General features: G+C 39.4%; 2 protein-coding genes across 2 annotated transcripts; both read right to left on the minus strand.

Moving 5' to 3' along the window:
* Nucleotides 1–2777: 2777 nt before the first annotated feature.
* On the minus strand, nt 2778–5838 carry PAAG_01722 (hypothetical protein; the record flags this gene model as incomplete). Its single annotated transcript, XM_015844423.1, has 4 exons — nt 2778–2943; nt 3381–4020; nt 4178–5033; nt 5488–5838. The coding sequence occupies 4 exons, from the start codon at nt 5836–5838 to the stop codon at nt 2778–2780; spliced, it is 2013 nt and encodes a 670-aa protein (XP_015701331.1).
* Nucleotides 5839–8003: 2165 nt separating this feature from the next.
* PAAG_01724 (dipeptidyl aminopeptidase B) lies at nt 8004–10884 on the minus strand (the record flags this gene model as incomplete). The annotated part of the gene is made up of 3 exons (XM_002796670.2): nt 8004–8119; nt 8214–8483; nt 8532–10884. 3 exons carry the CDS (start codon nt 10882–10884, stop codon nt 8004–8006), a joined length of 2739 nt encoding a protein of 912 aa, XP_002796716.1.
* Nucleotides 10885–17489: the final 6605 nt, after the last annotated feature.

Raw genomic sequence — 17489 nt, forward strand, 5'->3', positions numbered from 1 at the left:
ACACACACACACACACACACACACACACACATACACGCACACACATCGTTTTGAGGCTCCTGACTGAGAATCTGTCAACCCGATGACATGGTTTGTTCGGTTTCATGTTTCATCATGCTTACCAACAAAACGCATCAACAATCAACATTCTGTGCTGCAGACATGACAATATTTCCCTGGAATAACCCACGTTTCCGTCCCATCTTCTAGACACTTTGGGCACCTGACACCAGGCATCTGAATAATGGCCTCAGCTGGTTTGATAATAGACGGTTATTTCGTTGATTCTCAACTTACCGGCGACATGTCATTGCTCATACCCGAGCCATGCAGCCACACCAAGCTCATTCCTGGTTTGAAAAGTCTGAGAACCATTTTTCTTTTCTTTTCCTTTGGTAATTAGGATTCTGGTTCGCGCTTGTAGGTGGTGTGAAACATTCGATTTTAACGGTTTGCTTCCTGCTATGCAAATTAAATCGAAGTGCTCAAAAGTCAAAAGGGTTCAGCTGTCAGCTAGTATAATAAAACGTTCAACCTACCAACTATAGGCGATAAGAGTTCTTTCAATGTTGGATCCTCGACTTATTCACCTTCCTCGAGTGGATCTGGTTGCTCAGTTCGAGGCTTGGTTTTTATTCTCAGCAACTCGGTGGAGTCGACGTCTATTTATGATACAGCAGGAAGTTTCTAACTTTTTCTGAGATTAACATAAACCCCACGATCGACGAAAATTCCAGAGTAGTCACATGGACCGATAACCTCCCTCGATCCACGGTTCTCTTGGAGGAAGTATGGGAGAACTTGCAGATCAACAGTCCCACTTGAGGCGCAAATCGCACTGAGGATAAGCTAATTATCATTATTGGATCCCGTCATGATGTGGCTTAAATTCGCTCAACCCAGCGCATTTTTCCAGTATCAACGAAAACTAACCTCCAGCGAAGTGGGGATCATTTTTGTGATGCCGTTCCAAGTGTTTTTGAATGGGAGTGCTGGTATTTTGTTTTGTGTTTGCATTTGCAAATAGCTGACGCTGACTCTCTCACAAACGTACGTTGGACGTTCCATTTTGTGGAGGAAAGTTTATTCGATTCAGGTAAATTTGATCAACCAGTTGCGTCCACGTTCTTGGAGCATATTGGCAATGGAAGTGTTCCTGTCAATCTTTCCTGAGGTACTGTGACAAGGTTGACGCATTTCCCCAGTGGATCATGAGCGTGACCAGTGCCGTGAATTTTGACTGTCAAGGTTTCCTAGATGGTTTACTCGTAAAATAGCGTCATTGTCGATGGAATTATACCGAAACCATCACTCCCACGAGATCAACTTGCTAGTCCGTTGGAAATACCTGTCCTTGCAGAACGCTATTAATGGATCTTATAAGTGGTCGGTAGGTGGCCAACTGCTATTTTTACATGGCAAATTCCGCAATAGAATAGAACATCTCACAAAATGATTTGGACATTGAATACAACAGCTTGTTGCAGCCAATTTAACGTACCGAAACCTGCCTGAATTGAATACTTTTAGGCGCAGAGCATGCAACCCACAATATCCAGAAACGAATTACGACAGCCTGCCGCTACAAACAGTTCCGATCGCATTGAGATTTCCTCGGCCAAGGACGATACATACTAGGAGAACCTTAAAATCTCCAAATTAAGCGACCACGGCATTATCCTACAGCGATAGACGTGTTGTTGAATAGTGGGTCCGGTTCGTATATTTTCCCCCTGACGAATCGTTTTTGCCAACCAATTGAACCCTGCTTTTTGGACTGATCATTCCAAACGACGCCATGACATCACCGTTGTGATATAATGGCATATACCGCATACAAAGACTGATTATCCCCATTCTGACATCATTGTCACCATCACTTGCCCCCACCTGGACCCTTAGAGCTTGGTCTGGGCTGCTTCCCCTATGGAATCCGTACAAAGCGATTCCAAAATTTGCTGACTACCAGACAAAGTCACTGATTGGGCTACGAAGTTGCATGTTTGCTTTAAGCGTTCGTTCGTAAGAAGCATTCAAGAACATCATCCGGGAAATTTAACTTCCATGTTCGCGAGACGCAACCTCGATTAAGAAACATCAACCAATCAACGACATTACCATCCTGTAAGGAAAATAGAGCTGTCACAAATCGATTTCGTGTGCATGAACCATGCATGGTTGTGAACAGTGACAGGGTGAAAACACTATTTCCGCGCTTGTACTTTTTGGTTGGTGAGAGAATGGAGGATCAAGCCACAAGAAGAGGAGATATATCAAAAAAGCAAAGAAAAATAAAAAGAAAGAGACCGAACATACATGCCTAATCTTTTCGAGATTTGTTAGAAGCCGTCAACCCCTCTCCACATGAAGATCTGCTCGTTCATATTGGAAATTGTGGTATGAGAAATATGACAGATTAGATTCCCAGGCCTATCACCACTACCACGAGGGCTGTTATCTTGAATATATCCGGATGATTCTTCTCGAGCCTTTCCCAGGGAAGACTTACATGTGACCTTGGAGGGGAAACCTTCCAAGGTTACCTAAACATGATGGATGTCTAAACAGCATGTTATTAAACAGTTGAAATAATGGTGCTTGTCTTCTGCACACTGCCTGGTTCAAGAACGGCAACGGTCCAGAAGTTATACAGACAACAAAACTCTAGCTGAGGGGTGGATGTCGCGCAACGAAGTTGAAAAGAAGGATATCTCGTTGACAAGTGACCTGACTCAGTTGTTCCATGATCCAGTCGATATCGCACATGTGTTTGTACGTTAAGATATTTGCTTCGAGATTTTGACAAGCAGAATGCCCGGTGACTCTCTCCCCTTTGTGTCAAACAGCCGGATGAACCGGTATCCTTGGCGCAGCCGATCGAGTCTGATGCACGCCCATGCCGCTAAATCATCTCTTCCAATCTCGTCGTCCTTAACTTTGACTCTATCGATTAAAATATTCATTTAGTGTCAAGTTGCAGCAAGATTAAATCAGAATGGGATATGCACGAGAAATCACAGCATATGCAAAGGGGTGAATAGATCCACGCAGTCGCATGAGCACATGTTTTCCAGTTAGGGAACATTCTACTCCCTGCCTTTTTTTGTTCAGATTCTGTTTCCCCCTCTCCTTTTAGCAAAAAATACTAGCAGGGAAATATATTTTATTTTGATATCTTTCGGCTGACGTGGCACGAATCATTCTGCATGGGATTGTCTGAACGAACGATACCGCAGCGAAATGGATTGAAGCGGGGTAAAACAACATATTAAAATAGGGTTGGGCGCGGGAGGTTGGGGTTTGAAGGTGTTGTTTGAAGGTGTGGGGGGAAGGGGGTTGGCGTAAAGGCCTTGATAACTAGAGAAACTAGAGTCACTAACCTTAAAAAGCTCAACTCTTCAAGAGAAACTGGCACACTTAGGAACTGTAAAACCTGCACTCCAAAATCAGGGTCTGAGCCACTCGCGGATTTGGTCTTCTGTTTGAACTTTGCAGTTTCGTTTCCATTTTTATCATTTTCGCTGGCGTGGACATTATCTTTGGATCGCTCAACATGAAGCTGGCAGGTGACATATGGGCGGAAGCCTCTTGCGTGCTCATCACCTTCTGGAAGAGGAATATTTTGTCCGCCATAAATCTCAATAGACAGATTCAGGGTGCGATGTTTCGCAGTATTTTGAAGACTACCTTCATTTCCTTGCGTTGCCTCCATTTGCCTTGTGGCCCATGCTTTTCCCCGGTAAGGCTCCGGCTTGAGTACCCAGCCCTGATGACCTGCGAACATTCCCTCGTTTAACATCATCCCTTTGTCACAATTCTGCCAGTTTAAAGCAACGATTTGAATCCCCTGTCTCCAGTAAAATGACGGGTCTAGATTAGAAGAATTGATGCGCAGGCCAGATGGATAGGCTCGCATCATATATTCTCGATTATGCTCAAAAAGAGCCTGGCGATCATTTTCATGCGCATCCTTCACAGCTGCCTCTGAGAGGGAGAATATGTGGGTTGGGTGGCTTGCCTCTGTTGATGGACTTTGGTAAGCCAGTTTCCTCGCAATACGAGATGCCTCAAAGAGTTTTTCATTTCATTCGTAATTTTTGATTGCTGCGTTGTCTCGGTTCACCCACATTGTTTCAAACGGCCGTAGCGGGACATTATTATTATATTGATAACGTACCTTGTTGTGAAAATTTGGTGAAAGTGTATCCACGCGTGTAAAGACCGAGTCGACTTAAAGAATGCAAAATTTTCGAAGGTTTTGTCTTAGCTTGAGAATTAACGTCCGAGCTATGTTCGTCTGCGTCTTCTTTAGTGCCATCATCAGCTATTGCACCAGAGAGAGCTCCCTGGATTTCCAGAGAGTCTCCGATTGTATCCGTGATCTTTGTTTGATCGGCTCCCAGTTGAGGTGGTGCCCATTTCACTTTGATTAAAATCTTATTTCGCAGTTCTCCCGGACTTGGCAACGCATTGATTTCTCCTTTTTCTAACTTGGCTTCAATGTCAGGTGAAACCTCTATAAGCATTCCTTTCCATGCCTGAGTCATGATTTCGACCATAACATCTTGCTGCTCGAGACTGGCATGGACTTCCAAACTAACAATGACGGGCAGATCACTGGTGAGGAATGCATAGTCTCTAATTGCAAAGCATACGTCGCGGAATGTCACTTCTTTTGTCAGAGTATAGCCATGCAAAACCCGAGGCTCAAGTCGCGGACGAACAGCTAACGCTGCCACTCCCGCATCTACAGCTACAGAAACAGCATTAGTAGCTGTCGTTACTGCAGCAGTTTCAGTGCTGGCGGCTTGCGGCTTCGTGGCCGATCCTTTAGAAAATTGGTCCAAGCGGCTTGATAAGTATAACAAGTTGAAGCGACTACCCTTCCTGCCTTTACTCTCCTTGCTCTTCTTTTGCGAGGTTCTGTGATCACCGCGTTGATCTTCCGAGTTCGATGAATTGGAGTCGCTCTCGGAATCTGGTTCGCCATCCCACACATCGATTTCAAGACATCTGCATCCATTCAAAAGAACCTAGAAAGACATACGTGGTAATTAGCTGGAACATCAGGCGACTCGTTCTCATGTAGCAATAATGAATGGCATCTTGAACCATTGTTGAAGGCCATGACATTTCGGCAATTTCATCCACCCAAGTGGAAGCAAAGCTCAGTAGAGGGATATAACTCGGAAGAGTCCAGGTGCCTCACTTCAACAAAGATAAATATATAACCAATTGGCCATTTGAATTCCATCAATTATCTATAGAAGTAGCAATAGAGATCCAGTAACTCATGAGCATATCTGATTGTAAAATAGAGGGAGGACGAAGTAAAATTCATCCCCTGGAATAAACAGAATGTGCAACCACCGACAAGGACATTAAGTCCAACAACCCAGACGGCTCGAGATAAGACCAAGTGGGAAAATGAGGGGAAAAGAGGAAGTTGAACAAGGCAGAACAGGGGAAGATGTAAAAATCACATACATTCTTGTAAACTTTTGTACTGGATTCACTATAAAGTTGATTGCCGGTAAGATACGTATTATGACTGGAGCTGATAAAGTAATTATTCATAGGAAGTGATAGATCCTGTGGCCCAGGAGGCGCACCAGCATATGCCGAGGACATGTATCGGACGAAATCTTCCAGGGTTCTAACGCCATTTCGTTTGTTTGGAGTTTCGTGCTGAACGGCCTCGAAGAATGTTTCTTGGTTCTTGGACGAACCCACTGATTCGAAGATACGCTTTAAATGAGTCTGAATATGAGGCAAGAGAACTGGGATTAGGGTTTCCTCAGCCAGGGAACCAGGACCGACTGGGGTTGGTGTCGACATGATGCGTAATTCAACTGGAGTTGTAGGGTCCTGACAGAAGACCTGGGCACAATAAGTCGCGGAGTTGAGAAAGATAAATGAACGCAGTCCCCGCTTGGCTTATTGGATTTGTTCTTGGAAAATGAGAGGGAGGCCCAGGGGAATCGATCACATTGACTGTTATTTTAAAGCACAACTTTCGTTTGCCTCAGTCATGACAAAATAGACTGGGACGGCGGGGTAAATTGGAGTTTTAGGGGATAATCCCACCAGAGGCTTGGCTTGTGTTTCAAACTTAAAAAAGCGAATATTCTTTAGAACTTGAAAATGATATGGAGTAAGACATGAATGAAGAAACAGAAGGAACTGAGTAAGGAGTCCAGGAAATAATATCCTTGTGAATTTGGCAGATATTTAGAATGAATAAATCGGTTCCAGCCCGAAATGTCGAAATGTGATTCCGACTTCATCCTACGGACGTAACTCAAAGTACACACCTTTGTGATCCTGCTTTCCATTGCTTGCCGAGTTTTTGATAGTTACCCAAGCTGTCGTTTCTGCTCCATAGATCCTGCGACAGGGATAATGTCGAAGGTATCTTCCAAAAAAGTTGCTACGGAAACAATTGCCCCGATTGAGTGCACAACAAAATTGCGGAGTTGTATGTGATGGACAGCAGCACTCCCCGCATCGTTCGTGGGCAGACGACTTCAGAAAATGCAAACCTCACCCCGATATATTCAATGTAGCTGGATCGTAGATGTATATCGTACGCATGTATCCAAAACAATCTCAAATAGACCATGGGGATGAAATCAGGTGGCTGTTGTCAATCCCATAATGAAAAATAATTGTGATAGTTGTGAGAGGGAAGACGCATAGTTGTCGCTCTAAGGGTCTTTAAAAAACGCATAACTTAAAAAAAAACTCAAATGCCATTGCTAAAAATCTGGCATTAGATTCAAAGGTCATATGCTTTGAAACGATGGACAATGATTCTGAACACAGGATAGAAATTAGCAAATATCAATAGACATAACACAAAAAATAATCCGGCAAGGGGGAGTCTTGGAGAAGGCCTGCAACCCGCCATTGCTGTCGACCTTAAAGATTTTGAGAGCACAATAGGTAAGAACTACTTCATCACGTCAGAAATACGTGGCCCAGCTAAAAAAAAAAATTCCGTGAAATGTCCTCACCAACGGTTAACTCACTTTTCATAACTTTCCGAACGGAATCGGTGTTGGATACGATGTTTCAAAGCAAGGAGGAGTCACGGACACTCAGCACTTGAAGGTGATCACTACCAATAAGATCCGCACCGCCTAAGATAAAGCTGAAGAACCCACTTGGTCATCATCCATGTCGTGGGGATATATGTTGCCGTCTCAGCATCAGATCAGCGAGAGAACTGCACTGGCAAACCGAAAGAACTCCAGCTGATGCATGTGCGGGTACGCGGAACTTCCTGGAGAGGAGGGTCATGACTATGGAAAGATCTTCCATCGAGTATTTTCTGAATTATCGACCTATTTAGATCGTTGTAGATTCTATTGCTCCATATTAGTGCCTAATGTTCGTAGAGGTTGCGATCCAGAGACAATATTCATGATGCCCTCTTGCATGGATAAATGCTAGTAACATATTCGGCTGATATCTTAGAGTCCTCGGTTATCAGCCTACCTCTTAGTCTGTCTCGATATTTGTGTTGACGCAATGGAAATGTCAAACACAATATCCATGGATGACGTCCACCAAGGTTGGAATAGCTGTAAGCAAGTGAGTTTCTTGCTCTTCCAACCCCCCAGGGCCAGTACTCAAAAAGATAATAAACTCCTCAAAGTCAGAGACAACCGTGGCACAACAGAATCAAAGAAGTGAATAAAAATGCAAGTCCACTTGTTAATGGTGTCCGAAGTCATGAAACCTTGACCAGGGAAAAAAATATATGCCAGAACCTCCAACGCCCGCCCCGCCCTCCAAAAGAAGAGGAATGGGAATAAAACCCCAGTAAAAAAGACGAAAATTCTTAGCACAGTACTTCCAAATTTTAATACCAAATTTTAATACGGTGTGAGAGAAAAATGCGCCAATACCATCAACTGAAAAAGCCAAGTATAAAAGAAATGTTAATTTCCAGTCTCTAACTTCTTGCTCAATCCAAGAATGCATGTATGTACTTGTGTTTATATAGACAAACCAACCCAGATGGCGGCACGTCGAAATATGGAATCGTTTGGTGCCGGATTGTAAGTTTTCAGCCACTCGCCGTTGAAGGCGTTGACCAGCCAGTCAGCAAGACCTGTGAAGAAAATAGTCAGTAAAGTTATCAGGTTGTATGACACCGCCCCTGAGCGCAAGCTGCTCTACAAAGGGCAAGATCTTAAAAAACATACGGCTGTAAACAATTTTGTGTGCATTATGAAAATAAATGCTGTGATCAGAGTCTGGAAAGAAGTGGACATCGTAGTTATGAACGTTGTTCACATCAAGCTTATCGATAAAGGTGAGTGAGTTTTGAATGTGGACATTGTCATCAGCAGTTCCATGCATAACTAGGAAGCGAATATTATTTGCCAAAGCTGTGGTGTTGGAAATAGCTGCGTTATCATAACCTCCTGGGTTACGTTGAGGTGTGTGCATATAGCGTTCGGTGTAGATGGAATCTAACCATGTTAGCAAAAGCAAAGCAAGCTAACCCGGCTCGTGCATACCATAATATCGCCAGTCTGTCACTGGTGCTACTGCTATCCCATACTTAAAAGTTCGTCCACCGTCTTGCTCAATAGTTTTCAGAGCCATAAAACCTCCATAGCTCCAGCCCCATATTGAGATCCGTGATTCGTCAACGTATGGTTTTGCCGCCCATATTTTGGCAGCTTGTATTTGATCTCGAGATTCAAAATGTCCAAGGTTACCCCGAATCACGCAACGGGCCTTCCGCCCAATGAACCCAGTGCCTCTGCCATCTACAGTTACGACAATATATCCTAAATTTGCGGCAACATAGCTTTGGAAATCGACATTGAACTTCTTATTAACGGTTTGTGACCCTGGCCCACCGTACAAATAGAAAAGAACGGGGTATTTCTTTGTCTGGTTGAAGTTTGGAGGGCGCCGCTCCAGCACAGGCAACGAGAACCCATCAATGTCGATATACTGGTATATCTTTGACTCTAGGGTATATTGGCGAAGCCTTTCAGATAGACGGTTATTCTCCTCAATAGTTTCTTCAAATGTGACTTCGTTCGCAGGAGTGCTGATGACTTTCTGCCAGGGTACCTGTGGGCCTGCATATTTCAAAAAAGCATATCCAGCTCCATTTGAAAACGAAACATCATAGTAGCTGCTTTCTGATACGTTTGTCACTGGTTGAATAGAAGTACCGTCGAAGTTCACACTGTAAATATGCCTTTCCCATGGCTCATTTCCCGCAACAACGAAATAAACCAAGCCCCTCTTCAGGTCAACCCCAGACGGCGCTTGAACGACCTCTGAGTGACCCTTTGTGAGTACAATCGGGTTCGGATTATCAACCGGAGTATAATAGGCTAGTTGATCACGACCTTCATAAATGACCGTGTCAATATAGCCATCATTGAGTCGGCCATTATCCGGATCCGCAGGAATGAACCGTGCGGTTTGTGACGGCTCAACCCACCCGCCGTCCAAAGCATTAATGTCTTCCTTTCGGACAATCTTTCCTGTCCTCGATAATACGTCAATTACGGCGACGTGGAGAACATCACTCTCGCGATTAGTACTTCTCACTATGACCTTGCCGTTCGAAGCCCACACAACCTCAGTTATAAGACGATTGCTGTCAGCAAAGTCGCCTTTGATATCTACTGAGAAAACTTCGTCCTTTCCAACATCAAAGAATTGGAGATCCACGATGGGGTTAGGGGCACCAGCTTTCGGGTACTTGATCTTCCGGGTTTCAGGATAGCTTTCTTCGCCGGGTTTAGAGATCTCCCCATTAGGTAGTGACACAAAATATTGCACAGGATATTCTGGCACAGAGGACTCGTTGGTGCGAAGGAAAGCGATATATTCACCATCATCTGCCCACCAAGTCACACTGTTGCCTGAATATACCTCCTCTTCATAAACCCAGTCTGGGACTCCGTAGAATAAATTAACACCACCATTAGTGGTAATTTTCATCACCTCATTTGAAGACAATTTCCTAAGAAACATGTTGTTATCTCGTGTAAACACAACAGCGTCGGATCGGGGAGACCAGGACGCAAGTTGGACTCTTTGGTCCTTCGCTGCAGGATCGAGTGGCTGCCCAGTTTGACTCTCGACGTCAAACAACCAGTATTTCCCCGTAAACGAATGTCGCCAGTTTTTCTCCTCATTTGACAACACCAGAACTGTCTTTAAATCGGGACTTGGCCAAACCCGGGAGGGGAAGACGGCTTCTCCTGAAACATTAAAGTATGCCTTCTGCATTAAAACAATTGGCTTCTTTGACGACTTTGGGTCCTTGCGGCTAACAATATCTTCCACTCGTAGATAGCCGTTGGAAATAGATGCACCTCTCTCTAGTAGCAGCCCGTCCTCGCCATTTGGACCTGGTATCCACGATATGTCATGAAAAGCAGGACTCCAGGTTCCATCCAACACTTCATCCAATGTGATCTTATTTCCCTGAGAGCCTGTGTCTGATATATTATCGTCATACACGTTGGACGTCTTGCTCGACTCATGCCCCCCAAATAAAAATAGGACAAAAGAAAGTGACCATCCGCTCAGGCAAAGAAACAAAAGAAACCCTAATACTATCTTGACTTTCTTTTGAACGGGTTTGCCTCCAGATGGTATGTAATCTGCTTCTTCTAGGTCATATTCCCCATCGTCACTGTAGTCGCGATCTCCTCGACCTATCTCGTTAGGACCAGTGTCGTGCGTCGAGCCATTGATTCTATCAATGACGGCAAGGGATAACGAGGCTGCGGATGAAGAGTAATGGAGAGAGTTACTCGAGTCGCGATATTCCATACTGTCCCTTGTCAAAGGCTTTCTTTCCTCATCGCTGGACTCCCCTTTTTCCGCAGCCATTTCAGTTGTGATGTTTCAGAGGGCTAGACTCCAATTTCGGCGCGGCATATTATAGAAGAATCGATGGGTTCAACGGGACGTATCAAATGCCTATGTAAAATTAATCAAAGGAAACGAAAGCAATGTTTGCTAGAAAATGATCGCATCTTAATGGAGTTGGATGTTTGGACAAAGGAGAGGCAAGAGACGGCATTAGCGCGCGCCAATTGCGTTAAAGGCTGGTTGGCGTTGTGACTTGCTTCAGCCATACGCCGTCATAGCGCCGTCACATGAAGTAGCTTATCTTGGTATAGTAGTTTAGACAAGCTGATTTTGCAACCTATGGATAGCAAGCGCATTCGCACAAAAGATAGGAGTCTGCAGTTTATATGATAACATACAGTGTAAAATTGGCTTTGCCTTTCAAATAAGACTATGTTGGTTACTAAAACCCTAATGGAAAAGGTACACTACTAGTCTGTCACGAGCATCGTATCGCTCGTATGCCTCGCTTATGACTAAACTCACGTACGCCGCGGACATCGGATATTTCATTCTTTTCTCGCTGTTTTTCTCTTCTTCTTTTTATAGTTATCATCATAGATTAGCTAGTTATTATTTCGAATACTACTATCTTATGCCTACTACGGTTCTGACTATCGTCACATAGTCCCAATGCTGCAAGCCCAGGGATAACCCCAGTTACTGAAAGTTGCCTTGTATGCTAGTCACTGAAGAACTTGACCAAAGTTCTTGTACATGTACACTCAGTGAATCAGCCTCTTCTCATGATACTCATACCCGCGTCTCTCCACCAACAGGATCAACCTCCTTAACCCCGGTTAAACGCGGTGGTGTGGAGGAGTGGTTGGTCAAAAAGATACTGGACTCGCGGATCCGCAGAGGGCAAGTCAATTCTGGAGTACCGCATCGCGTGGGAGCTTACCTGGGAACGGCGGAGTGGCCTGGTTCCAGGTTGCGAAGAGTTAATCAAAGAATTTCATGCAGAATGGAAAGGCCTGGCCATCATTGACTTCTCTGATGGGTTACAGGCACTTCAAGCAAAAGTACATGTGATGATGAAGCAGAAGAGGAACTATGAGAAACAAACTGGTATAAATCAGGCAGTATACTTTAAACAGGCTAACTAACATAAACAATACTTTTCGTCATAACACAGTAGTCATTAAATATATTAAGCTTCAATCAGCGCTATCACATCATCATACACCTTAATAATAGGATCATAGAGTATTTTTTGGGTCTTGTGATGTTTCAACAATAATTTCTTCCTTTTCATAAGGAAATAGCACGCTTCATATGGTTTTGCAGAGGGGTTTAACACACTTCAATTCTAGCAGAAACTCCTGCAGAAGATATTCAAATACATGAACTTGCATGTCACTTTTCTTGATTCTTGCAATTTTCATATAAGTTTCAGTATATTATTTTCTCAGCATGCTGTCTTATGATTAGACCTGCTTCTATCTCTGTAGCTCATTTAGTTTTTTTCAGCTATGACAAACACACTGTCAAATAAACACATAGAAGAAAAATTCAAGATCATGCTGATAAGTATAATTGACATTAAAAAGTACTTCAATTGCCATAAACTCCATTATATCAGTCTGATGATGTGCATTATTTTACTCACTTTCAACTTCTTTAACAAAGTTCAGATCAATTAGCATATCAGAATGATCATCTATCTTTTTAGAATTGATTATTATTATATTATTTTCTGAAATATTCTGATGAAAAATGTTTCTATTTAGATAAAGAGACTGATACATCTTTATTATATTATAAAGTGTCATGAATAGCTTCAATAGTGATTTGTACTTATAGATTAATCAGTTAGCAGGTGATATCATAGTGGAGAATACAGTTGTTATAGAGTTTCTTGTTATTTCTGTTAAAGAGACTTGGTTTGTGATGCCAAAGCTCTCTTTATACTAGCTCTTTGTTTTCACACTGCTTATCACACTCACTTACTAAAGCACTTAACATAATTGATAAGTGAGTCAGCCATATAAGCATGTTGGCCACTTTTCATCTCATCCCAGAACAACATCTTTATCATCAAAAATGTTAACTACACAAAGAAATAAAGTCTCTACTCAGGAAAGAAGGCTTTTTTTAGTTATTTAAATATTTAAAAATAGTCAAATTTCAAGCATATGAGCTGCAGCAAAGCTATATGATATTCTATATTTCATTCTAAGTGATCAGATACATAGTTATACAGCACATATTAACACTCTTTCAAAGAACTGAAAACTTAGTCTTACAGAGGAAGAATCTCTTGTTCAATGGATTCTAACTATGGATAAATAAGGTCAGCCTCCCCAGGTTGCAGCTGTATGAGAAATGATTAACCTTCTTTTTGTTAACTAAGGATTCAATCCCCTATTTATAGTAGGTGAATGCTAGATATGAAACTTTGTCAAATACTATGATAAGCTGAAATTCAAGTTCTTACACAAGTATAATTATCAGTGAGCCTTATGTGAGAATCTTAAGGTTATTTGTGAGTGATTTAAGCTTATATAAAATATTATTACAAAGTATGAGATTTTGAAAGATGATATCTACAACTTTGATGAGATTGAGTTTCAGATGAGTGTAATTGAGACTGTCAGGGTGATGACTGAATCTGAAAGAGCTGAGAATTCCAAGTTTATATAGCTTAGAGATTGAGAATAAGTGACTATTATTGCTGAAGTCAATGTAACTGACTGAGCTTTACATACAATGATTATTCTCAAAGGAAAGATATATCAATTCTGCTAGTATAAGACAAAAAGGCTATCATATAACTGAGTAATTGAAATCAGTGAGAATGACTGGACCACTGACCAGCTGAGCTTATAATGGCTGAAAGAGATGTTTAACAAAGGGACTCTATCCTATATGAAGAGCAAATATTGACTGTTGATTCTATACTGACACTGAAGTTATGCTTTAGCTGAATTTGATCAATTTTGCACTAAGAATCAGATCATTATCCTCTATATGTTATTATATTCCTCTCATCTTCTTCAGTCATTAAATATTGACTGCTTTTTACCCCTGAAAACTGCATATAGATAGCAGGTAGAAAATTAAATATAGCTTGAGATCAATAATATTGACAAAAAGAAGTTTTAAGTCTTTATTCTATAGCTCAAATACAGGCTCTGACTGGGAGCAATATCAAGAGCAGCTTTAGAGCTGCTGAGCTAATTCTATATGATTCTGAGCAAATTCTCTCACAGCTTAATACCATAATGTATATTCTCACCTCTACAGAGACTTTTCACAGCTTTTAGGCCTTTTGAGCCACAGCCACACTATATAATATATATCAATTGGAGCAGCAGGCTGAGAAAGTTAAAGGATATATCAAGTATTATATGCAGAGCCTACTCAGTCCAATCAATCATGCTCTAAGTCAGCTGGTTAAGAGGTGTCAAATGACAATGCACAGTGCTACTATTCTAGCAGCTGAACACAGGAATTAAGGACTGCAAATGTCAAACAAAAGAAGAAGCAAGAAAGAGGCTATATATATATAGCTTAAAAGAGTGCTTTAAGAATTGAAGAAAGCTTGAATCATATACAAAGAGTCAATGAATGAGAGCAGAGGGTAGTTGAGACTGCTGAGTCATGATCACAAAAATGTACAGTATCACAGTATAGTGTATGTAGAATTATTGAGTATATTGCCTGTATATGCTTTAAGTGTATAGGAAATAATTTATAATATAATTTGCTAGTTTTTCTTTATAGTTGAGATTTTGAAAGTATTTTTATTATACAGTAAGGAGGAAAATAATCAACATACTTATGTAGCTGACTTGCTTATCAATTACATTATCTTCATACTGCTTATCAAAGCACTTTAGAATCAGTATATATCAGAGAATCAGCATCATCTCAAAGTTCAGCATTCAGAATCAGCATAGATCAGCACTTCTTAAAAATCAGTTCTTTAACATCAGCACTTTCTAGAGAATAGAATCAGCACTTCATAAAGATTCAAATCACTACATTGCTAATTCCTCATTTAATGAAAAATTAGAGATAAAATCTATTGTTTCTCATTTATATATATAAATATTTTGAATTCTCAAAGTTTCTTCAAGAGATTCAGTGGTTAACTACTATTCAATTCTATATATATATTTCATTCATTGTTATTCTCTTCTCTTCATAGTATTCATAGCATCTATATATCTACTCTATTATAATTTTAGTTATAGAGCTTCTCACACTTTCCTTTGATATTTAGTTCATTCATTTTAGTATTTTCACAGTTTCTAATCACTCTAAAAAAAGTTTTTTATTAAGTCTATAATAATAAATTCAAAACATAACTTATAAGCTAATACTTCATACACAATATTCAATGAAAAAGTATGTGTAAAAAAAATTTCATATAAATAATCATCAAGTCTGACTTCAGAAAGAAACACTGAAGCACTTGTTACATCAGATGATGAAGAGATTTATATAGTTCAATAAGAGCAAAAACAGTAAGAAATATATAAAAAAATTCTCAAATTATAACAATAAGTTAATATTTTTATTGCAGAACTTCAAATCTTTAAGAGCAAATAGCATGAAGCAGAGTCAATAGATCATACTATTAATATCAATTCTACTTCTTTCAAGTCTTGTCTTTTATACTTATCAAGAATATTACTTTGAGAATAATAATAAATACAAGATTCTTAAAACAGTAACATAATTTGATGCTAAACTGCAACAGAAATGACAACAATACTATATCAAACTAAAAATATTAATTATTTGAAATGAATTCTATAACTAAATTTATGCTAAGATCATTGACCTAGATAAGACAAGTCAAGACTATGAGTTAAAGTATTAGACATTGAGATAATCTGAAGAATAAATTATTCATGACTTTGTATTCACTTTTTAGTTAATTGAGAATTATATTCTTGAGAAATATAGTGATCATTAGTGAAAGATGCATCTGTTTAACAAGATTCTACTCTTTCTTCATACAGAATTTAAGAGATATATAGTAAGCTGTGAGATCATTTCTATAATACTTTTATCATGAAACTGATTATTATGAAAAGTAACATTTTAAAAACTATCACATTAATAAGTACAACTACACATTAAAAAGAGTGCTACTCACAGAAAAGATTTACATGATGATACATTAACAGCACTAAAAAAGAAAAGCTGGAAATGCAAAAAACACTCTAATATCTGATATGATGTCTATCAAAGCTTTATACACTTCAATGCAGACTGCAAGGCTCAGAAGAACAAGTTCATTGAAAACAAATTCTCAATTTCAAAGTCTTCATTAAAACCCTCTTTCAAATCAAATTCAAAAGAGATAAAAAATAAATAATAAGTATCATTTATACTATAATGACAACTCTTAATACACTCAAAAGTCAGCAATCACTAAGTCTATTCTTTCTTCTTTCTGTTTAAATTTTAACACTTACAGAAGATATATCAATTCTTACTTTTATAAATTCTAAAGTTCAAGTAAGTTTTATTAGTAAATTCTAAGTCAAATTATATAAATTACAATCAACAGAGTATATATCACACAGAATAAAAAGATTTGATGATCATCAAACATACTCATTTGAAATTATCAATCTAGAGATTAAAGTTTTAAATAGCAAAAAAACTATGATCAAAGAATCTCACTTCTTTCATATTATCAAACTTTCAGACTATGATATAATATTAGAATTTCTCTAACTTAAATAGCTCAATTCCTTCATTAATTAAAAGAATGAAGAATTTTATTTTTATCAAATATCAAACAATCAAAAAATAGCTCTGAGTGTAATAGATGCTGCTAATGAATTACTCACTGACACTTCTGACTATGTACTTATAATAATATCTATCTCAATTTCATAGATCTCTGAGTCTTTCTCTAAAATCTCAATACTGTCAGAAGTCAGCTTACTTGCAAATACAGCTTTCATCAACGATCTGCTTAACTATACCTGATCATATGTGCATCTTTTCTCTGAGAAAGATACATTTAATATATCTATATTTGATGCAGAGCACTTAATTAATTTTAAGAAAAAAGTTAAACTCTCATTCATATTTATCTACAATTTCTCTGAAACAGAGCTGAAAACTCTTTAAAACTACTTGAATAGTATACTGAAAAAAGACTGAATATTTGCTTCTTAGGGCTCTGCAGGCATTTTCATTTTCATTGTTTTAAAGAAGAATGAAAGTCTATGACTTTGTGTAGACTATAGAGATCTGAATCATCTTATAATCAAAAATAGATATTCATTATCTCTTATAAGTAGGATGCTAGATAGACTCTCTGAAGCTCAAGTTTTTTCTAAGATTGATCTTAAAGATGCTTATTACAAAATATATATTCAGTGCAGTGATAAATGAAAAATAGTATTCTTTATATAATATAATCACTTTGAGTATAATATTATATCTTTTAGACTCACAAATGCCTCTACCATCTTTTAAGTCTATATAAACTATATTCTAGTAGACTTTCTTGACATATACTATATGATTTATTTAGATGACATTCTTATCTATTCAAACTCAATGAATGAGCATAAGATGCATGTATAAAAAGTACTTGAATACTTAGG

The sequence above is a fragment of the Paracoccidioides lutzii genome, assembly GCF_000150705.2.
Source record: "Paracoccidioides lutzii Pb01 unplaced genomic scaffold supercont2.3, whole genome shotgun sequence".
In the NCBI taxonomy this organism is placed as follows: Eukaryota; Fungi; Ascomycota; class Eurotiomycetes; order Onygenales; family Ajellomycetaceae; genus Paracoccidioides; species Paracoccidioides lutzii.